Genomic DNA, 27,211 nt, shown 5'->3' with positions numbered 1-27,211 from the left:
TTTCATGTTACGTATTTGCCTTGTACTTTACAAATATTATTTCTAGTCCACAATACAATACTAAAGGGTATGCATCATTCTAACCATGCTAGAAATGTAGAGATCAAACTTTAAAAGATTCTCCTAACATTTACTAAGCATTTACTATGACTCACAGGCTTCCCAGTGGCACTAGTGGTGAAGAACCTGCCTGCTAATGCAGGAGACGCAAAAGACATGGGTTCAATCCCTGGGTCGGGAAGGTCCACTGGAGGAGAAATAGCAACCCACTCCAGTATTCTTGGCTGGAGAACCCCATGAACGCAGGAGCCTGGTGGGCTACCGTCCATAGGGCTGCACAGAGTCGGACATGACTGAAGCGACTTAGCACACACACACGGCTCACAGTGCTAAGTGCTTTGTGTGTGTTCTTTTACTTACTCTTCACAAAGTTAGAGAATTTATTTCAAGTCAGAAGGCTATGAAGTAGCTGACAGAGGTGCTCACCCAAGGTCAGGTGGAGTCCAAGCCCCTGTGCATTCCTTGAACCATCTCTCATTTAACCAGAACATGAAGACATTAAATTTTTAACTATGTAGCATCAAAGGAGTCCAAGTGACTGCCTCTACCTTGCAGACTGCAAGTTCCTCAAAAGCAAGGACTATGGTTGGTTTGCCTTTACATCTCTCATGCCTTTCACATCATGACGCCTGACACACAGTACATGCTCAAAAAAGGTTGTCAAACAGAACATTTGAAAAGAGTGATACACCTTGAGGCAAATGCTAAAAGGTCAGCCCACAGACTAAATACCCGCCTCTCACTACCACCAGTATTCTTGCCTGGAGAATTCCATGGACAGAGGAGCCTGGCTGGCTACCATCCATGGGGTCACAGAGTCAGACAAGACTTAGCAACCAACACACACTCACCACCATGCTGGTAATCCAGCAGAGGGTCAAGCAAATATAAAAGATGAGATAAATACAGAGATGGTGACCAATAGAGGAAGCTAAGCTGCTGTGTTTCCCAAGGTGCGATTCTTAGAATATAGGCAGCAGCAGAATCACCTGCCTGAATTCTTGCTGAAAGCAAAAATCCATGGGGACCGCCCCAGCTACATGCAGTCAGACACTCCGGGGAAGGGACCTGGGACACACATTATTCTGCACTCTGAAGATAACTCTTAAACACAGGAAACTGAAAGTGATAGGCAATAGGAAGTGGTGAGAGGCAATTATGCTGAAACTGAGAATTAGATGCACAGACAGGAAGGCCAGCTATTATCTTGCTTATAAAGACCTGATCTTTTACCAACACCTTCCTCTGGGACTCGGTCATTTACTTTGATAACTGACTGAGACCTGGCACAGTCAGAGAGAAGAGGGTTCAGAGTCAGAGCCATGGGGCAGGGAACAGAGCAAACAAGACTAACATTTGACTTAAAAACAAACACCCTGTAAAAGGGGGAGGTAAACACGCACAGCATATTTTGGTAGCATGCACATGTGTGCATACTCAATAGCTAACTCATGTCTGACTCTTTTGCAACTCCATGGACTGTAGCCCACCAGGCTCCTCTGTTTATGGGATTTTCCTGGCAAGAATTCTGGAGTGGGTTGCCATTTCCTCCTCCAGGGGATCTTCCTGACCCAAGGATCAAAACCTGCATCTCTTGCATCTCCTGCATCTCTTGCATTAGCCGGTGGGTTCTTTACCACGAGTGCCACCTGGGAAGCCCAGCACGTCCACTCCCAACAATTTAGTCACCAGGTTACCCCCACATGGAAGGCTACCTACTCCTGGCCAGTTTTCAGCTTTCAAATCTTATTTGAAATCAGGTGACATTTCTGCAGCGAAGAGAAGGGAGTCTTACTTGAAGGGTGGAGGTAGATAATGTCTTTCACGGTGAAGTCCCGGGACTGGGCGGCTTTCAGACAGTCAGCCAGCAGACTGAGGAGCAGCAGCCAGGCCAGGGCGGGGCCAGCTTCCATGGCAGACCGAGGCTTCACTCATCCAGGGGACCTGGGAGCGGGGACTCCAGACGATGCAAGAGGATTTGCACCTGAAATACGAAGCCAGAGTCATCTCAGTGTCTAAATGGGGAAAGTCACAGAGACTCGGCCCAGCTTCTGCTGGCAGGATGAGCTGGGGAGAAACAGGGAGCCCAGGGCACAAGGATGTGGGTAGACAGGGAGAGAAACTTTATAGACTGTAATTTTAGAGCACTTAGAAAATTTCAACCCAAATCCATTCTTAATTAGGTTGCTAAAGCTCCACTGCTAGCAGTCCCTTCTAATATCCAGCAGAGATGGTATCAAGAGAGATTGAATTTTAATGAAATCCAGCTATTTTTGCCAGGAGGCCAGGGGATGGCTGCCAGAATCGACAATAAATAAGTCAGGTGCAGAAGCTCAGAAGCATTTCTTTGATAACAGCAAACGCCAGGGATGAGAGTACAGCCGCACTGGGTCATGCTGCCCATACAAACCTGTACAGGCTAGACTTTCAGATTAGAGGAGAAAAAAGATACAGAGGTAAATTGGCCTCCCCAATGAACCAAAATGTGTCTTTATAGCTCAAAATCTCCTTCACATAACGAACATTATTGGCTGCTTACTGTTGAAGTCCTTAGTATGTATCAGCTGGTTCTCCTCATAACCCTATGAAATAGGCACTCTTACCATCCCAGTGTGAGGTAACAAGTCCAGCAAACATATAGAGGAGTCGATTTAAACCCAGGGAGTCTGGTAGAGAACCTGCCTGCAAAGGCAGGAGACATACGATACCTAGATTGGATCCCTGGGTCGGAAAGATCCCCTGAAGGAAGGCATGGCAACCCATTCCAGTATTCATGCTGGGAAAATCCCACAAACAGAAGAGCCTGGTGGGTTACAGTCCACAGGGTCACAAAGAGTCGGACACGACTGAAGCGACTAAGTGCATGCCCAGTCTGGCCATTGAGACCACATTTAAAACTAGGTGATACTGTGTTCTTCCAAAGACTGATTCATGGTATATAACAAAACCTGAAAAAATGAGATCAATGTGTTACTGTAACACTAAGCTATCATCATTCTATCCTTTATTTGGACTCTATTCTTTTCAATTAAGTTGATGGCAGTAAAATCTTTACTTACTTACTTAGAATACCATCATTTGAGCACCCATGCAATGGGTCAAGTTAGATATTCACTTTATTTTAAACTGGCTAAAAAAATAATTTGGACATTTTGTTTACAAATTCTGATACAAATATTCAATGACATTTTAAAAACAGCATAACAAAATAATCCTAAAGTTATTCTGCCAAAACAAACAGAAAACAAGAGTAAATATATTACAAATCAAAATCAATAAAAAAAATCAATATGGATTTATCAGATATTAGAACACAGTACAGAGTAATATTAATCAGAACAGAATGAGAGAAAGCATAAAAATGAATTCAGAAAAATAGAACACTCTAGGGAGCTCAGACATAGAACTATTTTTCAAAATCACAGAATAGGAAAATATTATATAATAGTATGATAACTTTATAAAAAACTGTGAAAAAGATGAACTGACACCCAACAGTGCATGATACACTCAAATTAACTCCAAATGGATTGGTGTGTTATTTTGTTTTAAATAGATGAATTGCTAGAAAAGGGAGTCAAACCCTTATCACCATGTAACAGCCTGATGATTCCAGCCTTGCCAATTTCACACTCACTACACTCTCTTCCATTTATAATTTGGTTCCCCCAAACAGGTTTGCATTCAGAAAGGGAAGGAGAGGCTCATTCACTTTATAATGCGACTGCCAGGCACTGTGCTTGGCACTTGGTTAAATAGTGTGATGAGAAAACAAGCATCAAGGATCTCTTTCCCTCCATGAGTGACAGACACGTTTATCTCATCTGAAACGGAGGTAAGAGTACTTCCGTGTACATCCACTAGGTCGAGTGAGACAGCATCTGAGGGACAGATTCGCACAGCGCCCCCTGGACCCCCAGAAGGAATCGCACTGACACCAGTCTCCTCACAATCTGGGCTCAGTTCGAGAGGGATGGTGAGGAAAGCTTTCTGGTTTTATTTTGAATAATTTAACATTAAATATCAACTAGTTACCAATCTTAAGTTCTTTTTAATCTGAAACTTGATGTCAACACATACCAAACATTGCAAGAGGCTCATTTTCATTAAAGCATCTTTCAACCACAGTATTCCTTCCAGTTATTGATTTAAATGTCTCCCTCTGCACAGTCCTTGTATAAGCATCAAGCATTACTTAATGTCATCTGAAATTAACCTTACTTCAACCTCTTGGGCATGGCTACCCAGCCAAGAGCCTTCATTTCACAGCTTGCATTGATCATGCGGGAGTAACACATAGAGGGGAAGAGTGAGATGCCTGAATTTGAAACCTTACTCCAGTACTCTTGCTGTGCAACCTTAAGTGAGTTACTTAACAACTCTGTGCTCCAGTTTCCTCATCTGCAAAATGAGGATAATACTGCCAACCTTAAAACTGTACTATGCTGGCTCAATGATAAGGAATCTGCCTGCCCGTGTAGGAGACATGGTTTGATCCCTGGTCCAGGAAGATTCCCACATGCCATGGAGCAACTAAGCCCCCCACGCCACAACTCATGAGCCTGTGCTCTAGAGCCCGGGAGCCCGAACTGTGGAGTCCACGTGCCGAAACTATTGACACCCATGCTCTCTAGAATCCCTGTTGCACATCAAGAGAAGCCACCACAGTGAGAAGCCAGAGCACCGCAACTAGAGGGCAGCCCCCCCTCCCTGCAACTAGAGAAGAGCCCGCACATCGACAAAGACCCAGCACAGTCAACAGTAAATAAATAAATACAATTATATTAAAAAGTGTACTACAAGTTGTCCTTAGAGAACAGACTTGGGTTTGCTAAGGGGGAGAGGGTCCTGGGAGGGATGGAGTGGGATGCTGGGGTTAGCAGATGTAAACTATTATATATAGAAAGGATAGAACAGCAAGAATGGGAGGAACAAACCCAAGACAATGAGGGTAAAGGAAAAAGAACAGGAGGGAAAAATAGACAGAGGTTAAGATGAAGCTAGAAAATATAAAGCAATGTGATCCTATGTTACTATGCTGCTCACCACTTCATAACAAGTCACAAAGAGATGATTCCAAGGAGCAGCTGCACTCCGTGTGGTTGGTCCATGGAGGAAGAAGGGAAGGAGAGTTTATCTGCCTGGGGCCATTCTGTCTCTTGTCTCCCACTGATCAAGTTTCATTCCACAAAGAACTCACTCCTCGATATTTCAGCAGTCAGAGTGGAGGGTCAACCCCATGTGGATGCACCTCTGACCAAGAAAGAGAAAGAAGGCACCAGCCACAGGAATCTAAGGTAACACTCAAGGTTTGTCCCAAGTGCATGTGCTATTAAACCTTGTAAATGCCACAAGCTTTTGTTTCAGGGTTTGTTATTTTTATTTTATTTAAAATTTTTTCTATTGAGATGAAATTCATATCACATAAGACTCATCATTTAAAAACAATACAATTTAGTGGGGGCTCTTAGTATGTTCATAGTATTGGGCTACCATCATCTAGTCTAGAATGTTTCCATCACCCCTGAAAGAAATCTTGCACCCATTAGCAGTCATTCCCAATTCTCTCCTCTCCCCACTCCCTGGCAACTACTAAGCTACTTTCTATCACTATGGATTTGCTTATTGGGAACATTTCATGTAAATGGAATCATACAAGATATAGTCTTTTGTATCTGGCTTCTTTCACCTAGTATAATGTTTCCAAGATTCACCCATGTTGTAATATTAATCAGTATATGATTCGTTTTTATCGCTGAGTAACATTTCACTGTTTGTTATACTACTCATCATTTGATAGACATTCAGGTGTTTTCCACTTCTGGTCTATTTGTGACTAATGCTATTATTAACATTCATGTACATTTTTTGTATAAACATGTTTTTATTTTTCTTGGGTATATACTTAAGAGTGGAACTGCTAGATCTTATGGTAACTATGTTTAACCTTTTGAGGAACTGCCAAATGGTTTTCCACTATGACTACACTATTTTACATTCCCATCAGTAAAATTTCTCTGCTTCTTCACTAACATTTACTTTCACCAAAACATTTTATTACAGCCACGTTAGTGAGTGCAAAGTGTACTGTGGCTTTGAGTTCCATTTCCCAAATGACTACTGAGTTGAACACATTTTCATGCGCTTACTGGTCATTTGCATATCTTCTTTGGAGTAATATTTATTCAAACACTTCGCACACTTTAAATTGAGTTATCTTTTTATTGCTGAGTTATAAAGAGTTCTTTCTATGTGCTAGACTCTGGACCCTTCTCAGATATATGATTTGCAACTGTTTTCTCCCTTTCTCTGTGTGGACTTTTCACTTTCTTGATGACATATTTTGATAAGCAAAAGTTTTAAATTTTGATAAAGACCACACATTGCTTTTTATAAAGAGATTGTGTTCCCTTACACAAGTCAAGCGCAACACAGTGCAACACAAGAAAAAAACATGTGTGTATACAATGCACAGTAAAAGAGCTCATCTACTTTATAGTAGCCAGAGCTATTTTTCCACCTCTCTTTTCCATGAGAAAACAGGATGGGCAGGACTATTTATTAATATCACCAGCTGCTTACATTTCTGCAATAAATCATGAAGCACCACTCACCTATTAATATTTTCTAGGAGACGAAAAGTGAAAGATGAGCAGCAGGCATTCACAATTAGTCTAACTGCTACTGAAATATGGGCTCTGATGACAGGGATGTATCTTTTCTATTCAGATTCTCAGTAGTTGATGGAGTTCTAATCCCTTCACCCCACAAATACCCTGCTGGACATACTCAGTGATATGAAAGGTCATTTCTAGAACTTTGATGCTTTTCCCTAGAGTCCACTGTGTCTTTGGAATGTTCTAGAGATTTAGAAAAGATGTTGTATTTCCATTTTGTGCACTGCTATTTGAATATGCACTGAGGATTCGTCCCTGACTACAGCTCTCTTATGAAGAAGCACACTCTCATTTTCACAGTTCTGTGACCTTTCATTTGTTATTTATGAGCTTTTGCAAATCTAATACCATTCTGACAGATTTAATTTGTGCTCTAAATTACCTTTGCATGAGTTACTCAACTGCTGGGTTTATTCCAATAGATTACTTGCTACATTCTGAAACAGAAAAAAAAATTAGTTCAAGATCTATTAGACTTCTTCCACTTGGGAGAAAGTTGAAAAGAGTGACATTCTGATTTTTACTCCATGGTATTAGATGGTATATAGGAGGATTTCTAACTCTAGTCAGACAGTCAAAGCAACAGAGTCAGAACACAGGTCAAACTTTACAAAGCTACATTCTAATTGCTATTTCATATAGTATCCATAAGAGAAGATTACTTCCTATTCCTTAAACTGATCACTAAATGACAATGAAGCACTTCTGGAAGTTACAGATATATTAACTAAGTACTAAGTGACATGGCTCAATACTAAGTCAATATATAAGCAATTGTAAAGTAGAGAACTAACCCAAATATAAATATTTTTCAATGCTACTCATATTAAAATTTGAACTGCCTTAATATAAGAACAAAATGGAATTCTAAAACCTGATTCTTGATTCAATTGTCAATATATATAGATTAGGCTTGGTGCCTTAGTGATCTAAAAAAGTTAGTCCAGCTCCCAAAAGTATAAATTAAAGGTATGATGTCACAAAACTAAGTCTACTTAAATATAATTCTGACCATAGTACCTGTCTCACAATCTGGGGACTGCCCATGATATGTGGTGGTTTTAAAACATGTCTACAAACCTGTTGACAGGTCACTGTTACGAGGTGGGATCTATTTCTCCCCTTGATTCTGGGCCAAACTTCCTGGCCAGTTGACCAGAGTGTGGTGGAAATGACACCATGTGACTTTCAAAGTTGGGTCGCAGAAGGTGATTCAACTTCTAGCCAGTGCTCTGAAACACTCACGCTGAAGCTGCACAAGCAGTCTGGGTACTTTGGGCGAGATGATGTGAGAAAGTTCAAGTCGTCCAAACAGAGCAACTGAGAGCTCTTGAGGAGAGAGCTGCCTGCTGGTCCCTAGCTGCTCCAGCTCCCTTTTCTCCCCTCCACCCCAGATCCAGCCACTGTCCGACTGCCACTGCGTGGAGACTCCAAGCGAGAACTGCCCAGCCAAGCCCTTCCCATATACCTGACCCACAGAAACCATGAGATAAATGAAATAATGGTTACTGCTTTATGCCACCAGGTTTGGGGTGGTTTATATGCAGAAATAGATGTCTGGAACATAAGGAACTGGAGCAGGAGATCTAACTAGGAACTGCAGTTCTGCTCAAGAAGATAATCCTGCTTTTCACACTGGTTGGAAGGCATAGAAATCCAAATCAAACAAGCTGTAACCTAAATTGAAGGAAAGGGGTTGAGGGGGAGAATTTTACTGTATCACTTGACTGTCCAGCTCAGACACAGCTGGACTTTAAACCCACTATCAGAAATTTCTATCCCTCTGAGAGGACTTCTGTTTTGTCCTCTCTCTTGCCTTTATTCTCACTCAGGTCTTCTCAAACTGTAACCAGTTTCAGAAGCATTCCCAGGGAGGCCTTTCCCCATCTGTTCCAGGCAAAGCCTGAAAAAGGAGCAAGCTTCACCCTTTGACCATAACTGGCCAGGGCTGGGTGACTAGCACATCACTGAGACGAACACATAGCATCAAATTCACGGAAATCACATGGATATATTGGTTTCCCAAAGGAAAATCTAGGTGCTTTTACCTGAAGAAGAAAACTGGATGCTGGGCTAGCAGAATTACACCAATGTCCACTACAACAAATAACACAGACTTCTAAGTAACTTCATTAGCCTAGAAGTGCAAAATAAAATGAATGGAAGCTCACACGAACATTTCAGCAAATGCCAGAAGGTGGAGAGGTTACCTACTGACATGATTTACTTCTGTAAAAATGGAATATTACTCCATTACAACTTTCAAATCAAATATAAGGTTTAAACAGTGAATACAGTTCACGTGGGCGTATGGAATCAGTTTTGCCCTATACCTTCCCCTTCTGAATGGAATGGCTCCTCTATTTACACATACCGTGCATTGCTATTGGCAAGCACAATGTTCTTTCACAAGCCATCCCACAGGACACTGTTAATCAGCCCTCTCTGAAAGAGAAGCCCCCAAGAAGTAAAACTCAGGAGCATGTGTATGTCCTGTTCTTCCCCATGTGGAAGAACATGGGGAAGGAGGGAGAAGGAGGAGGAAGAAGAAGAGAATGAAGCTTGCTGGCCAAGAGAGACACAGGAGAGATAGAGCAGAAACCAAGCTATGTACAACCCTTGCTTTTTGATCAATTCTTAACTCTTCCCTTGGATGCTTCAGTCTCCATCCAATAAATACACTTTGCCCAAGCTCGTTTGAAGAGACTTTCTGTCCCTTGACATCAGGAGCTCTTACCAATTCAAGAGTCTTCCAAAAGGGTCCAGACACTAGGTTATATTTTCCTTTGCAACAAATATGCACTTTATCAACTAAAATATGCTCTTATCAGCTAAAAGTTTAGAGTTGCTTTTTCAAATGTCAATAATAGAGAACTATCTCTTTCAGACTTCATAGATACTGATGCTTCATTTCCATAACCTAAAGGGTGATAGATGTTCACATATTCCCAATTTAAATTGAGGATCTATTTGCATAAAAATCAATGCTTTAAAGAATGTGTATTTTTTTTTTCAGGAACCCCTTGGCAAGGGCTTGAGTTATAGGGAAAAGCTGCCTTTCTATTTTGCCCTAAGCTGATATAGAGGTCAATTGCATCAAAAATGCTTCAATTCTTGAAGGATAAATGATGCTGGCCAAATATGTCTAGCAGTATGTTCAAGTTTCTAAAAGATGCTGTATTAGGTCTCTTCTGCTTGTTGGCCATAGGCTTGTTTGCTTCCTCTATCAATTTGAAGGTACTAGAGAACTGACGAGATGGTTTTGAAGTGCACACAGCCATAAGGGGATAAAGTCAAAGAACTCTCTGGGAAAAAACAGGACGCTGGGTACATTTCAGCTAGTCTGCCAATTTTTTATTTACTTAGAAGGGAGTAGCAATTTGGAGAAAGTTTTGCTTTTGTGTTTTTCACTAAATGTTTCTCTATGTTTAAAAATGTCGTGTTTACATTTTATTTTTTCTAGGAATTTTCATCTTAGAAACCTTCCCAAAATGTGAAAGTTCAAAATATTCTCAGAAACAATACGATAGTTAAAAGGACTTCCCTGGTGGTCCAGTGGCTAAGACTCCACACTCCCAATGCATGGAGCCCGGGGTTCAATCCCTACTCAGGGAACTAGATCCCATATGCCACAACTAAAGATCCTGTATGTCATAACTAAGACCTGGTGCAGCCACATAAATAAATATTTTTTCAAAAGAAAGAAACTATATGATAGCTATAAGTTGATTTAATTGCAAACGCATTTGCTCTTGGGTTCAAAATAGCCCAGTTCCATATCCAACATTTAGATCAAAGAAGAGTTACCTTGGTTCTGTACAGAAGCAGTCTTCTCTGTATTTGGAGTAGTATGTTAATCTTTCCCCTGATAATTTAGAGTGTTTCCAAAACTTCCCTAATAATCAGTTATAAAGCTGACACTGCCTACTGTGAATCCATGGGGATGTTCTGCAGTGTTTGAGCACGTTTTACTGGCAGAGACCACTGCATGGTGTTTGGGGCCACTCTGTTTTGCTTTTAGAGACCTGGTGTGAGGATTCCTTCTGAGACCTTGAGGCCTATTAATTCTTCATGTCACCCCTCCCAGTTGGCTGTGGCCACTACCATGCTCACCCACATTAAGTGCTCTCTGCCTCTCTCATCTCCTCTTACACATCAGAAAGCCAGACGTAAACAAATGACCCCACATCTCTAACCTCTTCATGAAATATTCCTTCTATTGCTTTAAGATTGACTAAAGTCTGGCTCACAGAGAAAAAAAAAAAGAAAATACTTTATCCAAGACTTCTGGTGGAAGGTGCTCATCTACCCAAGCTCCACGGATCCTGGGGCAGGAAGGAGCCAACATTCCTCTCCTTTCTACTGCAGCCTACAAACATCGCTCTTCCTCTTCAGCTGATATTCCTCCTCATCTCAAAAGCTAAACCAGCTGCCCTTGTGGCTGCTGTGAAGTGGCTGGAGAATATTAAGGATATAGCCCACCATCAACCATTAACAGCACTCAGCCTAATCTTGATTTTCATCCAAGATTCAGAAGAATTAACCAATCTTAAATCTTATTTCCTGTCTTGCATGGAATAGAGTTTTGCCCAGGGTTCCAGGAATCCTAATCAAGTTTTTGTCAAAAAAGGCCTTGAAGACTGTTTCCATTTAGCCATGGATAACTCAAGTTCAAGAAGACTGTGTAACTGCTAGTTTGATAGGTGTGGAGAGCCCTTTCAGGATTTCTTACAATGTAGGAAAGACAGCCTTGTTCTCTCTTCTTGTGGGAAAAATGGGGGAAAAAAAATCAAATAGCCAACATCAAAACAATGGCTTATGTAAAAACACTATGGCTATATTTTTTTCAAATCACTGGGTTCTTTGCAGCTAATTATAGACAGACTCCCCCCACCCCCACCCCCCACCAACAGTTTATAGTGGTTCAACTTAATGAGTTTTCAATTTCACAATGGTGCAAAAGCAGTAAGCAATCAGTAGAATCCATTTTTAATTCTGATCTTTTCCCAGGCTGGTGATTGATGGAGCTGGTGATGCACAATACAATCCATCCCGATGCTGGGCAGCAGTTGCAGTTCCCATCAGCCACACCATCATGAAAATGGAAACAATAGTCATTCTATTAATATATCCATACAACCATTCTGTTTTCCACTTTCAGTACAGTATTCAAAAAATTCCACGAGCTATTCAACACTTCATTGTAAAGTTGCTGTTGTTGAGTCACTAAGTTGTGTCCAACTCTTTTGCGACCCCATGGACTGCAGCCCACCAGGCTCTTCTGTCCATGGGATTCTCCAGGCAAGAATACTGGAGTGGGTTGCTATTTTCTTTTCCAGGGGATCTTTCCAACCTAGGGATCGAACACACGTCTGCTGCTTGGGCAGGCAGATTCTTCACCACTGTGCCACCAGGGAAGCCCTTCATATAAAATAGGCTTTGCGTTAGATGATTTTGCCTTAATTGTAGGCTAGTGTTCTGCTTAAGGCAGGCTGGGCTCGGCTACCATGGTCCATAGGTTGGGTGTAGCAAACACATTTTTGACTTCAGGATATTTTAACTTATGATAGGTTTTTCAAGACCTAACCCCACCATAAGTCAAGGAAGACATGTACTAAATCTTACCCCATGTTTCTCATTTAATAAATAGTATGTTTTTAAAAACAAAATTATCCATGCATTCATCCTCCAGGTTTCTGATAATCAATACCTTGAGCAACACATAGTATGTCTCTCTCCCGATGATTCAAAGATCATCAGTTTTGGTTTTGTGAAAGGGTATTGGGGTCTGTTAAAACTCAGAGTCCAGACTATAACTTGACTTTTTAAGAACACTTTACAGATTAACACAGTCATTGTGAGGAAGGAATGATTTCTTCACTCTGGGTTTGAAGGCAGAGGAATGTATCAAATGACTCTCTAACTCTGTATCATTGAGGTAGCATTCTTCCTTTGTAACACTCCATCTTCATTTATAAGTCTCCATAAATAATGGTTATTAAAGAAGTCTACTACTGTAGCAGAACAGATTCTAATAAGATTTTACATAGTATTCATTCAGACAGAAAAGGATATGGGAATTACTAATAAAAGAAAATTATCCTTGGTAACAGAAAATTTTTGTTTTTGCATCTAAATTGATTTTCTTCTTACTGAAAAAAATTACTGAGTAGCTTCTTGTGTATAAGGAAATGCAGCTATCTAGACAGACTCCGACTGCTGACACTGAATTCAGCCATGTGAGAGTGAGTTTCCCCTCCCTTCTCCCTTATTACTGTTTTCCTATTTCAGTTCCCCATTCATTCCCCTTGTTTTCTATTTCACTTATTAACTCATTCATTCATTCACCATCCTCCACCATCGTTCATTCATTCATTCACCATCCACCATAGTTACCTAAGTGGCTGTAGGTAACATTTCCTGTTACACTTGTTAATAGCTCCAGTTTAATACACAAAATTTTCAACTCTATTAGTAAAAATTAATGCAATTCTTAAAAGTCTTTTTAAAAAGACAGATGATGCATCTTTGAGTCATTTAGTCAAGAGTGATCACAGTGTTGATGTTAACCTTCTTTCCTTACAACCAAGGCTACATGTTTGTAAGATGCCAAGCAGAGGAGACAGTTAACACAATCACTGCACCACCCCTCCACAGGCCCTCTGGGCAGGAGGTCATAAGACACTGAACAATGAAATCCAATAAGAGGTCCATATTCCTTCCTATGGAAGCAGCTTCACCGGAAAAGGGAAGAAAGGAAGAATGGAGACAGGCATGACACATTTCACTTTATAAAGATCCAGTTAATCTCTAGGTTCATCTGAACAATCATATAAATATACTGGTAATAATAGGGCACTGGAACTAGAGGGATTGGAGAAAACAAAAGATGTTAAAATTCCCAAGTGTCACAGCCAGAGGTGAACTCATCCTGTAGTGAAAGGTAAACCTCAGGGGTTTACCTTTACTGCCTGGGGCCCTGCCAAGAGTCCTTCCTAGATTTAGGATTGCAATTCACGTATTCTATTCCTTAAGGACATCTCTTTGCTAAAAACCTGGCTCAGCCAGCTTAATGCAAAGTCAAAAACTTTTACGACTCCTCATAATATTCTTGCATTTTCCCCGAGGGAATTAGGTTAATGAATAAAAATACATGCTGTCATTCTACTCTCATGGAAAGGAAAAAAAGAAAATGAAAAAGAAGGAAAGCCAACCCCTTCACAGAGGCAGGCCTCCTCAAAACAAGGGAAGTGATATCAGAGCTGGAAAAAGCGATCAACCTACCAAGTAACTCCAACCTTCTGCCAGTCCTCCAACACTTGTGAGTGCATGTGCTACGTCACTTCAGTTGTGTCCGATTCTTTGTGACCCCATGGACTGTAGCCCAACAGGCTCCTCTGTCCATGAGGTTCTCCATGCAAAAATACTGGAGTGGGTTGCCATTTCCTACTTGAGGGGATCTTCCTGACCCAGAGACTGAACCCACGTCTCTTGTGTCTCCTGCAGGAGCTGCAGAGGCACTGGAAGTGGGACGGAGGCGAGTCTAAGGGAAACTCCCAGCCACAGTCAGCAGGGGCATGCAGGGCTGACTGGGCAGAGGGCAGAGAGGATGCTGAAGTGCCAGCTGAAGAGCCAGGAAGCCCCCAGACCTCTCCACCTACCACCTAGGAGTGCGATGCCGGGACAGACTCTGGAGCAGTTGCTGAGGGCACAGGTTCTGCAGCCAGCCCAGGTTAGGATGCTGACTCTGCTCCTAGTTGAGTCAACTCTGCTGATAGTTGATTGAACATAGGCAGGTTTCTTAACCTCTCTCTACCTCAGTTTCCTCATCTGCAAAATGGGGGAAATCATACTGCCCATGTCATGAGGGCTCTTATGAGGGCTAAAGGAGATGATACACATAAAACACTGTGGACCATGCCTGCTGGCTAATATAATTCTCAAAATCATCCCCTAGTGGCCTAGCAAGGCATCCAATTTCTCCTTTGAGTCAACATGCTGGTTCAGAACTGTCTGATCTCCTGTCCAGAAAGGAGGCATGAAAGGTCTTCAAAAAGGCACCGATGCATCGTTGTGTTCTATCAGGACAAATCAAAAGCCGAGGTTGCTTGTCAGATTTTCTAGCTGATCCCAAACTATGATCCACATCTGCCATGAGGATAAAGACACAGGGCAGGTGAATTAAATGAGGCAGATTAGGGAAGGGCTAGGGCAGGATTTCTCAAATTCGAAAAATGCTTTCTCCTTCGGTTAGAAAAAGACTTATAGACAGAACCTATCCCTACTGTCAACTAATTAATCCTTACTATAATAATTATACTGCTACTCACATATAAACAGAAGACTGGTTTTAAGTTCTTTAAAGCCCATGTCATAGCTTTAAAGCTAAACAAAAAGTACCAGTATAAATAAAATCACATTCACATTAATGACAGTTAAATAAAAGGGAAAATAACATATATTGAGTACTTACAATAGGGTTGAACATTATGAAACTGCCACTACTCCATCATTCTGCCCTACAAAGATGGTAATTTCTTATCTGTAATACCTACAACACTGAAGTAGGTATTATTATTGTCCCATTTTCCAACCGAAGCACCAAGAAATAAGGAACACATTTTCAAATCTTCTTCAGATGTGGCAGGTGCCCGAAGACTCATCTGCAGACACTGCTCTGGGAAGCCCTTCTGGAGGGGAGGGGCCCCCAAAGACCACTTCGACTTGGTGGCCTTTTGTCTCTGTTCTGGCTTGGCTTATCCTCCCAGGGGACAGGTGCTGGCCCTCCTTGGGGATCAACAGTTAAGGTGGATACACGGAGCCAGGAAGAGCCACAGAAAGGATAATAGGAGAAAGTGTAAGTAAGAAGGAGAAGAGAGTGGTCAAAAAAGGTTTCCAAATTTGCTGCACTTTAGAATCATCCAGGATCTTTATAAATCAGGGGTCCCCAATCTCCAGGATCTAATGCTTAATGATATGAGGTGGACCTGATGTAATAATAGAAATAAAGTGCACAATAAATGTAAGGCACTTGCCTCATCCCGAAACCATACCCCTGTCCTCGTCCACAAAAAAGTTTGTCTTCCATGAAACAAGTTCCTAGTGCAAGAGAGGTTGGGAACCACTGTATAAACTAAACTACTGATGCTGATTCTCACCCACTTATTGTTGTTTAGTCACTAAGTCGTGTCTGACTCTTTTGTGACCCCTTGGACTGCAGGCCGCCAGGCTCCTCTGTCCATTGGATTTCCCAGGCAAGAATATTGGAGTGGGTTGCCATTCCCGTCTCCAGGGGCCTTCTTCACCCAGGGATCAAATCCATGTCTCCTGCATTGGCAGGTGGATTTTTTTTTTTTTTTTTTTTTTTTTTACTACTGAGCCACTTGGGAAGCCCTTCTCACCCACTAGGATGTCATTGGTATGGAGTGTAAATTTGGTATTGGGATTATAAAAACCCTCCAGGTGTTTCTAACTTGCAGGAAAATTTGAGAAACTTTATTACACTTATTGCAAGTTGCTGGTGGAAGGAAATAGCCTTGAAACAAGTTCTGTTCATCCACGGGTACCAGCAAACCACACTGAAAAGTTCCCCACGGCACTTGATTACAGAACTATTAAGCAGTCCAACATAATCACTGTGATTTATCCTCCTAGGTCCCCTCTCTCATTCCTTCCTGGGCTCCTCAGAGCACTGGGGACAGGAAGTGAGCAGAACATGACTTATAAAATGCCCACAGCTTCCCACCTGACTTCTTCACTGCTCTGACTCGAAAGCTGCCAGGCTTCTCTTGGCTTCTTTGGAAATCACTTCTAGAAAGTAATTTTCACTCTCTTGATGAAGGGATTGTTTCCTGTTGCCCTTGAAATGCTCCGGGGTGATGTGCATGCTACAGTTCGGACTTAACACACTTAAGTTTTACGACAATAAAACAGAAAATGTCTCAAGGCCTCTCCTAAGACCAAAATCCTCTCACAACCATTCCTCCAAAGGCAGCCAGAGAGAGAGGTGAACTTTTGAGAAAGGAAACACATATGCCAACATTTTCAGAGGCAGCTTGGAGTGATGGAGAGAGAATGGTTTTTGCACAAGGCAAACCTCAGGTTAAAGTCTGGCTCTGCTGCAAAGAGTTGTGTGAACTTGAACAAGAAAACTGCCCTTTGGTTCAGCCTCTCATCTGCACTGACACAGCAAAATGCCTTCAACTCATCAGGACCCCACACCCTGACATTTCTACTGAGTGACTATGATCTTGAGGTAAAGGCTTGATTATCAAGTGGCTCCCATCTGTTTGGTGGTAGCAAATTTTCTATCTTCTCCGATTCTCTCATCATTTGTTCTGATATGATTCATAGAAAGAAAGCAGGACTGAGGACAAAACGGAACAAATACAAGTAACCTACTTGATAAGAAACAGGAAGAGGAGTAATACATTCATCGTAATTTCACTCTGTAGGCGTTAGTCACTCTCAGTCATGTCCGACTCTTTGCGACCTGCTGGACTATATAGCCTGCCAGGCTCCTCTGTCCATGTGATTTTCCAGGCAAAAATACTGGAGTGAGTTGCCATTCCCTTCTGCAAGGAATCTTCCTGACCCAGGTATCGAATCCAGATCTCTTGCATTCCAGGCAGATTCTTAACCATCCGAGCCACCAGGGAAGCCCAGAGTGAGAACGACATAGTTCCAATATCTAAAGCAAATAATTTATGCAGTTGTGTTGTATTTTGCCAGGTCTTTACTATGGATGGAAAAACAAAACCAAGCATATATTGTAGAGAATTATCCTACAAGAAGCAAAGGAACTGGATCAAAGATCTTAAAAGGATTTGATATGAGATGTCAGGTTGTTCCAGTTCCTGTTTTCATGATTACAGTGATCTGAAACTTCTAGCGAGCCTGTCTGTGCAAAGATGTCTAAAAGTAGTAACAGTATAAGCTTCAACCATTCTATGTGCACAAGCAAAACGGATCGCTTCAACCATTCTATGTGCACAAGCAAAACGGATCGTCTAAGTCACCCTGCCAGACACAGCTTCCTGCAATGATGGAAACATTGTACATTGGGGCTGCCCCATTCAGGAGTTACTAGCCATGTCTGCCATATGGAGCAACTGAAATGTGTGACAGAGGAAGTTCGTTTTAATTTATTTAATTGTTACTGAAACTAAATAGCCACATGTGGACAGTGGCTACAGTACTGGAGGGTGGAATTCTAACTTAGTGATAAATAAATGAAAACCAGTGACTGAAGTTGTGACCTCAGAATCAATTAGGACCAGGGTAAAGCAGAACAAAGATTACGCAGCTGGGTACCTTTACTACAGTGTTAATTACATCAAATAAAAAGACACAGCACAGCTGCTTCTGTGGAGGCACTTTTGGCCTTATCATTGGTGCCGGGGTCAAAGAGGATAAAAAGGAAATAACAGAACCCTAAGGGTGCTATATTCAGGAATGCCACAAAGTACCTCCTCCTGCATTTCACTTTTAGCTGATGGCTGAAAATATTATCTTCTTATGTGACAAGATGTCAATTATTTTATGGGGTATTTTTTAATCCCAATTTTTATAGATGAGGAAATTTAGGAAGAGAAGTCAATGGCTTCAAGGTCACCTGGGTAGAAAGTGTGGGAGTGGACACTGGAGTTCATACAATCTGGCTTCATACACCATGCTCTGAAGAGCCATCAGCAATTTAGAAGTTAGAGTAAATAAAAGAACTACCTTTGAGAGGAGGCTGGCTTGCTCTACATATCCTGGACATACTAAGACTGTGCCTTTTCAGATAAAAGTGGTCATTTCAGTTTTAAGAAGGAAACACGGGAACACTGCACAGAATGAGGAGGGTGAAGAGATAGAAGTAAACGTGGAAACCAGGGGCCAGGGAGACTCACTTTGCCATTTTCCCCAAGCCTTCTCTGAATCTACTGATTTCCTTCTAAGTAACTAATGTCAATGGCAAGATTGTGGATGAGATGTGAAAAATAGCACCAGCCCTGAGAGAATTTGAGGAAGTATTTCTATTGGTGACAGCTGGTCTCTAATCCAGCTTGCTTCAAGTGTAAAATTTTAGCCTTAGGACTCAAAATGTAGGTAATTTTAAGGGGCTACATTCCCCTCCTTCAATCCTCCATTACTACCCATTTCAAAGGCTTCCAGATTTTTGTATTCAAAATAACATTGTGAGTAACATCCTTGCTGCTACGTCACATGGAATATTCCCTATTATTTTCTTAGAATAAACTCTGAGACAGAGAAAATAAAGGAAACGAAAGGACTCTGGCTTACACTGGGTGGACCAGGAAGAAGGCTAGCTGAGTGTTCCCTTTCCCTGGAATTGTATCACAAAGTGATGAGGTAAGTACTTCCTAGGAACCTCTGTTCTCCTCTGCCTGCATGGGGTGCTTCATAACCCCATGCTACCGCAGACTGTATTAACCTCACCAAAGAGGTGACTAATTCATTGTTTTATTCAAAAAATATTTACTGAGGAGCTAGTATGCACTAAGCCCTGTGCTAAATATGGAGGTTCAGATTTGAAGGAGAGTCAGCCTTTATCCTCATGCAAATCATAACAAAGCAAAAAAGACAGAAATGTAAAGGTACAATGGTATATTATTTAAGGATAAGTAGATTTTTATTAGGGCTTTCCTGGTGGCTCAGACAGTAAAATCTCCATGCAGGAGACCTGGGTTCGATCCCTGGGTTGGAAAGATCCCCTGGAGGAGGACATGGCAACCCACTCCAATAATCTTGCTTGGGCAACCCCATGGACAGTGGAGCCTGGTGGGTTACAGTCCACAGGGCCACAAGGAGTCGGACACGACTGAGTGATTAAGCACAGCACAGATTTTATTAACACATTTACTCCCTACTTAAAGGCAAACATCTTTTTCTTTTCTCAGTTGTGTATTTCTATTTTAAGGTTGATTTCTTGATTTCCCAAAAAAACTGACATCTTTCAAAGAAAAACAAAACAAAAATGTTCCCAAAATGCCTTAAATCATAACCCAGCTATTTGAAAGATTTTAATGCATGAGACATCTTTTTACTATAAAACTGTAGAAAGTAAATGTGGATGTAGGAAATACAGATCATGAGCATTTTAAAATATTAATACATATTTAGTAAGTGCTTTAATAAAAGGCACATCAAAATTGCACCTCATACCCATACTCTGAGATTTCTTTTTGAATCTGGTCAAAAAGATTCAAAAATTGAAACAGTTTTTGAATACTGGCCAAAACCACAAATTAACTTGGGAGAAGAAAACAAAGTATAATACAATTTTCTTAACTGAACACCTACTCTATCAAAGTTTTGTTGCTTATGAAATCCTATTGCTAGTGATAGAAATTCGTAAAGATACAAATACAACACCAGCTCTTGCTAGGGAAATTTGGTCATAGAGTTTCTGATTGCTGAAGGCCCATCTATACATTATAAACAACTGACCCCGGCTTGAGCCTGTCTCTAACTCACGCACTTTTGCACTAACCAGGTGTGGAATGTGTTCCCACTATGCTGTAAGGTGTGGGTCAGATGGGGCCCAGAGTTAGCACAGACTTGTCAGTTGTTCCCAACACCTCTTTCCTTCATCCCCCTCAAGCCCAGTCACAGCGCAAATTCAGTTTCCTGGTACCATTCCAGGCCCACAAAGCAGGTGTGTGAACTTCACTTTCCTTATGACCCTGACCAACACTTTAATGCACACAAACTGAAACCGCTCCATGCCAGAGTACTGGGAGAATCTTAACGACCAGACTAAAAGGCCAATCAATTGGTAAACTCCCAGGGGAAGCCCTAATGCCAGGGAATTGATTAACTGGTAACTGATTTCAAGAACAAATGGAAAGTGCAAATCTCAGAGAGATGAGGTAGGCAAGGAGAATCAAATAAACAGGATCAGAAACTCTGAAAGAATTTGGGCCATAGAAACCGGGATTTGGTAAGTCTATAACAATGCAGAGAGATGATATTCTTTTTTTTCTAATTCCTTTTTATTTTTCTAATCAAGTTTAATTTTTCTTTACACATGGCAAAATTTGGGCTGTTTCTTCTCATCATCTATTTTCCTGCATAATATTGTGATAAATAAAAAGCTGGAAGAAAATGTGTCCAAAAATTCACAAACTGGACCTCCTCTTCCCCACACCCTAGTTTCACTGGTGCAAGAAAAGGCTGTGTGGCAAGGGTGTCAGGTTCAGGGTTTTTGAGTGCTGAAGGACCTATCTGGGCAGACTTAAATATTCTCAATTTGCCTTGTGTTTGGATAAAAACTGATGGATGATGCTTAACGATATGCTAATCCTTTATAAAGTCAGGGTGAAGGGAAAGGCAAGCCATAGGAGAGATATTCTGAGATGAGTGTGACATTCTCAAAAACAACAGAAATGCAGAGAAAATTAAAAATAACATAAACCTAGTAAAATATTGTAACTGTGATTGGTCTTAAAGTTCAGCTCTGGGCTACCTGACTCAAACAGAGGTCTGGGGAGTATAATGAGTTAACGATTTTGAAAGAAGCCCATTTCACTGGCACATGATTCACATGAAATATTTATTCTCTTTCTTCCATTTTCATTCCCACCACAAAAGACAGTTTGGATCCTAATATGAGATGACTTCTCTTATAATCTTTTAGCTTAAAGAAACAAAAGTGAAAGTGTTAAATTAATCTGTCATGCCTACTCTTTGCAATCCTATAGACTGTAGCCCACCAGGCTTCTCTGTCCCTGGAATTCTCCAGGCAAGAATATTGGAGTGGGTAGCCATTCTCTTCTCCAGGAGATCTTCCTGACCCAGGGATCGAATCCAGATCTCCCACACTGCAGGCAGATTCTTTACCATCTGAACCACCAGGGAAGTAGTTGACAAGGTATTTTGGCCCACAGTGATGGTGCCCACAATGAAATATGGAATACTCATTTCCTATTAACTGGAAAAGAGAGCACAGACACTATCTGTGTGCAAAACCTCTCTTGGACACTGTATTCACACAGTATACTATCAGAAAAAAAAAGTATACTGTCAGAGAAACAGACTCAGGGAGTCTAAAGCAGAACTAGAAAAAAACAAACAAATTCAGGTGTAAAAACTTTAGGATTAGGTCATGAAAAACATGAATGAATATCATCCCTAAATAGCACTCCACAAAAAAAGAAAATTTGTGAATAAATCATTTTAGAATGATCAATTTTATCAGTTAACAAGGGTGAATCAAAACAATTATTCAAAGAAATATAATTTGGTCACTATAAAATTGGCAAAAACACTTTGCTTAATAATATATCATGTTAGAATATATGTGGGAAAAGAGGCCATCTCATTTGAGAAGTAAATTCATTTCTCTTTTTTGGAAGGTAATTAAACAGTATCTATCAATTTTTTTTAATGTGCATACTCTTCAACACCAAAATTCCATTTCTGAGAATCCACCTAGCAGCTATATTTCAAATCTGTGCCAAGATATCCTAGGTGAGACTGTGCATGATAATCTATAGTAACAGGAGGTAGGTTTATAAGTTAAAGTGCAACCTTATCAAGGAATGTTGTATAGCTTTTAAAGAGAGACGATCCATAAGATATAAAGAAAAAAAAAAAAAACGATGCAGATGAGACTGTTTACTAGATCCTTGTGATTTTGTGATTTATAATAAGAAATATATATCTGTTCTTCATCCCCCATCCCTACACAGAGCTCCTTAGACCCTCAGAATTTTCTAAGTGAAGCAGTAAAAGGGGTCTTTTGTTATGCTAATGCAGCAGGCTGTCACATCTAAGGATGTCAGCTGGTTGCCAAGAGAACTAACCATCTGATTGGAGGGTTGGGACTCCCTCAACCCCTGGGAGAGTAAAAGGGCTGAAGGCTGAATCACGTGAAATGGCCAATGAATCAATCAATTATGCCTAGGCAATGAAGCCTCCTGAACAACTTAAAAGGATGAGTTTAAAGAGCTTCAAGGTTGGTGCTGGGAGAGTGAAGGGCCTGGAGGTGGCGTGGAAGCTCCTGCTTTTCCCCATTCCATTCTCTGCCCTAGACATCTCTTCATTGGGGTTGTTCCTGAGTTACACACTTTTATAATAAACCAATATTCTGGTAAGTAAGACATTTATTTGAACTCTGTGAGCCACTCTAGTTCGAGAGGAGACAATCTTGTAGAATTGAGCTCTTAACGTGTGGGATCTGATGCTATCTACAGGTACAGAGTGTTAGAAGTGAGTTGAATCACAGGATATCCACCTGGTGTCAGAGCATTGCTTGTTGGTGTGGGGAAACACCCACCCTCTGCATATACCCTATAACTGGTGACCAGAACTTTTAGTGCTTTTTAAAAGGAAAATGCATAAACACATAGATATATGTGGGCCCTTTATTTTCTACAGAAATAAACTTTAGGGGTTTCCCTGGTGGTCCAGTGGTTAAAACTTTGCACTTTCAATGCAGGGGGTGCAGGTTCGATCCCTAGTTGTGGAACTGAGGGCCCACGGACAGCGTGGCCAAAAACAAAAAACGAAACAGACTTTCTTTCCTAAAAGATGCTCAAGAGATTGTTAATGATTATTTTTGAGGAGATGGCCTTCACGTGGGGCGAGAGAACACTTTTTACTTGCAAACTAAAAACTGTCACCTGTCATCTGGTTCTACAAGAATGAAATCATTAGCCACCAGCAGCCACTGACCTTCAACACACCCTAAAAACAGTTCAGGGCAGAGATCAGGAATGAGGCACCCTGTGTTCTGGGTAAAAAACTGGCAGCACAGGCCTTTCAAAGTTAGATACTTTCTGAAAATTTTATGAGCCCAATTTCTTGCAACTTCTCATATCTAGAAAAGATTATTAACCAAGACATCTGTTCCTCATGGCTAGCAGTGACTTTCTGCCAAAATATGTGCTTGATTTCATGTACACTTTTCACTAAAATCATATGTATACTGATCTCCTCCCCCCCCCACCTTTTTGTAGCAGTTCTCTGAGAGATTATCTCCTTGGCTATAGTCCTGATTTGGTCCCATCAAAAAACTTAACTCACAATTCTCATGCTGTGCATTTTTTTTTTCAGCTGACACATGCATTTTATATCTTTCTATAGTGTTTACGTTTTCTTACCATGTATAAGTATCCAAGGGCATGCATGGTGCTTTCTGCAGGATATGTTTAATTCCAAGCTAGTGTCTCTTCCTATCCAGTACATTTCTTAGTCAAATACCTCACCTGTCAATCGCTGAGTGAGTCAATATATTTCAAATTATATCCTACTCACACTCCCAACCCACTTACTAGCAAAATGGATTTGGGGAGGCCTATCATAACATACTCTTGGTAAGATACTTAAATATAAGAAGCAAATAAAATTCATGGAAAGGAAAGGGAAATAAAAAGCCCAGACAAATGTATTGACTATGATTGAGCAACTAGCACAGTTCCAAGTTTCCCAAAGGAAAAGGCAAAAATGGAAACACAGTGGGTGATATCATTCTCCTTGTCTGGGAGAAGATTTCCTGCCCATCTATCATAGGAGACATTTTTACCTGGTGCTGAATTCTAAGAGACATGATACAAGACACTTTGAAAACATCTTGATTTTATGACCTTCAGCTCTCAGATTTGACCCTGCATCGGAATCACTGAGATGACTCTTCACACACAGATTGCAGGGCCCCAGTCTCAGAGTTTATGACTGAGTAGGTTCAGGGTAGGGCCTGAGACTCTGTATTCCTTACTGGTTCTAGGCGATAGTAGATGCTGCTGTTCAGGGACCACAAATGTAACACTGAGATCTTAGACCAATCATTCATTCATTAATATTTAATGGTCAATGACTTCATTGGTAGTTCCACTGACAATCTGGAGATACTCTTTATATAAGCAATTCAAGAAAACTTTGAAATGTAACCCAGTGAAAGTAATTTTAAAGCTACTGAAGCCCAAATATATGGTTTCTTATAAACTAATCAGAAAACAAAGATGGAACTTGGGAACAGCCATAGATATAAATGTATTACACATACCTTGGCCCTTCCTAATACAAATGTATTCCACATGACTTGATTCTGATTGGGTTGGTCAGACAGAGCTGATAATACAAATTCATGAGCTACTGACTCACATTAACAATAGTTTCATTTTACCCACAGGAGGATGATCTCCTGCCAACATCTAAAATATATTATAATCCAATTCCAAACTCAAGAATCAATGACCTTTAGACAATCTGTGCTCTGTTTTTTCTTTTTTTCTTATTGACAAGAGGAATGGAGGATTAACTATACCAGGACTTAACATAGGATCCTTCTCCTGAAGAGGTAAGAGTTCAACATACTTTTCAGGTAAGTAACCTCATTTGTCTTCTAAATTCCTGGGCAGGGGAGGAGGAGAGGTGAGAGAGACCGCACCTTCCTCATATCATGGGAATTCTGTCTGAGACCACCATCTCTAACCCCTAGTTACTTCATGGTTGTCAAAGCACTTGGTGTCACAGGAAATAATTGGTGTATTTAATAACTGCACCCAGATACAGATCACACATCCACACAAATACCACACATGATAGAACAACAAACAGTATGTTTAACAAGATTTAAAAAATACCCAACAGATGCATTTATAAATATACTTCAAAAAGAAGGGAAAAAAGTATTTTAAGTTTAACTTGTCATCAAAAGTTCCATTCAAGAAACTGTAATTAAGCACCTAGTATGAGTCAAGCACTGTTTTAGGAACTGGGAATTAAAGTTGGACACAATACCTACTCTGATGTGTAATGAGGAGGCATTCATATAAAACTAGTTCCAGATGATATGGGTTAAGTTACCTGTTGTCTTAACAGTACGGCTAAAAGTTGCCATCAATACGCAAAGACTAGCCATCAAGCCCCTCTTGGAGTTTCCAGGGGGCTTCCTGGAGAAGACACAGGCAGAACCCTGCACATGAGTGGTAAAGAGCTGGAATGAAGACAGAGGGGACAGGTGAAGAATTCTGGGGCTGGGCTGCTGGGTGTATATCCAAAATTCAATCACTCCTTATGTGTTACAAATAAAGATTCAGTTTTGTGCAGGATGGCATCTGCTTCCTTACAGCTAGAGTCACCATGTGCCACACTCCTGCCCAATGAGATAGGAGTGGAGGTCACAGGAAGGCTTCTGAGAAAGCCTTTGGCTCACATTTGGCTGTTGCTTTTCTTTCTTTGGGCTTCCCTGGTGGCTCAAAGAGTATGAATCTGCCTGCAATGTGGGAGACCTGGGTTTGATCTCTGGGTTGAGAAGATCCCTTCGAGAAGGAAATGACAACCCACTCCAGTATTCTTACCTAGAGAATTCCATGGACAAAGGAGCCTGACTGGCTACAGCCCATGGGGTTGCAAAGAGTCAGACACAACTGAACAACTTTCACGTTTCCTTCTTTGCCCGTTACCCTTCTTGCTGCCTGAAATACAGATGAGAAGCCCAATGTGGGGCCATTATTTGGGGGAGCAAAAAGAGTGGAAAAATGGAACGTGCCTGGTCACTCGGAGCAGACTACCTACTTCCGGTCTCCTTGGTGTTAAGAAAAGCAAATCCTGGCTGAGTTAAGATCCTGCAGTGAGGCTGCACCCAGCTGTATGGAAACAGAAACTCATCTCATACATGTAGACAGCACTATTATACATTACTATTTTCTTATTTTGTTTGCATATTCTGGGGAAAACTCCAAATCTTAGCACAAACCCTAACATCCAAAAGCAAACTCTGAATCCCTCACTTTTACCAAAATATGAAATGAAGGCTATCCTGACACTTTTAAAAACTTCTGTGACAATTAAGTACAAACACTATTAACAACTATGTTAGCAGAAAGTTTAAATATAATATTTAATCATGAGCTAATAAAATAACAAGTTACAATGTCCAGTTAAATTTACAGTTTCCTCTAAAAATGTTCACATGAATACATAATCTCAGAGTTTAAACAAGATTTGTTCCTCTCATCCTACAGAAAGAGAATTATGAACTATCTCCTCTCACACACATACACACAGAGCCACCTTCTGCCATTCTTATTGTAAAGATATGACATGTTGTTCTGAACATAAACAAAGGGCAATCTTCCCAAACTGGAAAATTAGAACCTAATAACAGAAAGGCAAATCTTCCCAAGAAAAGGCAGTTGGCATATCATAGTCATGCAAATAATAAGAATATTCAGAGATACAGAAGCAGATGGGGGAGAAGCAAAAACTGAAGAAATCATACAGGAAATTTTCCCTACTTTTCAAATAGACTTCAGTTGACAGGTTGAAAGAGCTTCCCCAACTCCAAGTTCAGAATACTTATAAAAGAATACTTATCAGTGCAAACTCTGATATATGCTAGAAGAGAGAAAAGCTATTGCTTTTGTTTATTTTATAATAAATCATCATATTCGCTTCTTAATTCTATCTAACTTTTTAAATACAGTCTCCTGGATTTTCTAAAAATCAAAGAGGAAATTTCA

General features: G+C 40.8%; 1 protein-coding gene across 1 annotated transcript in view; it reads right to left on the bottom strand.

Moving 5' to 3' along the window:
- LYPD6 (LY6/PLAUR domain containing 6) overlaps nucleotides 1-27,211 on the bottom strand; it is a 121,466-nt gene that overhangs the window by 28,344 nt on the left and 65,911 nt on the right. The window contains exon 2 of the mRNA XM_065927843.1: nucleotides 1,856-2,044. Within this exon, the coding sequence (XP_065783915.1) occupies nucleotides 1,856-1,973 (118 nt within the window). The 5' untranslated portion in view covers nucleotides 1,974-2,044. The remainder of the gene's footprint in view (nucleotides 1-1,855; nucleotides 2,045-27,211) is intronic.

The sequence above is a fragment of the Muntiacus reevesi genome, chromosome 3 (assembly GCF_963930625.1).
Source record: "Muntiacus reevesi chromosome 3, mMunRee1.1, whole genome shotgun sequence".
NCBI lineage: Eukaryota > Metazoa > Chordata > Mammalia > Artiodactyla > Cervidae > Muntiacus > Muntiacus reevesi.
Note: the sequence above shows the minus strand (reverse complement) of the source record. Positions and strands in the feature narration are given on the sequence as shown.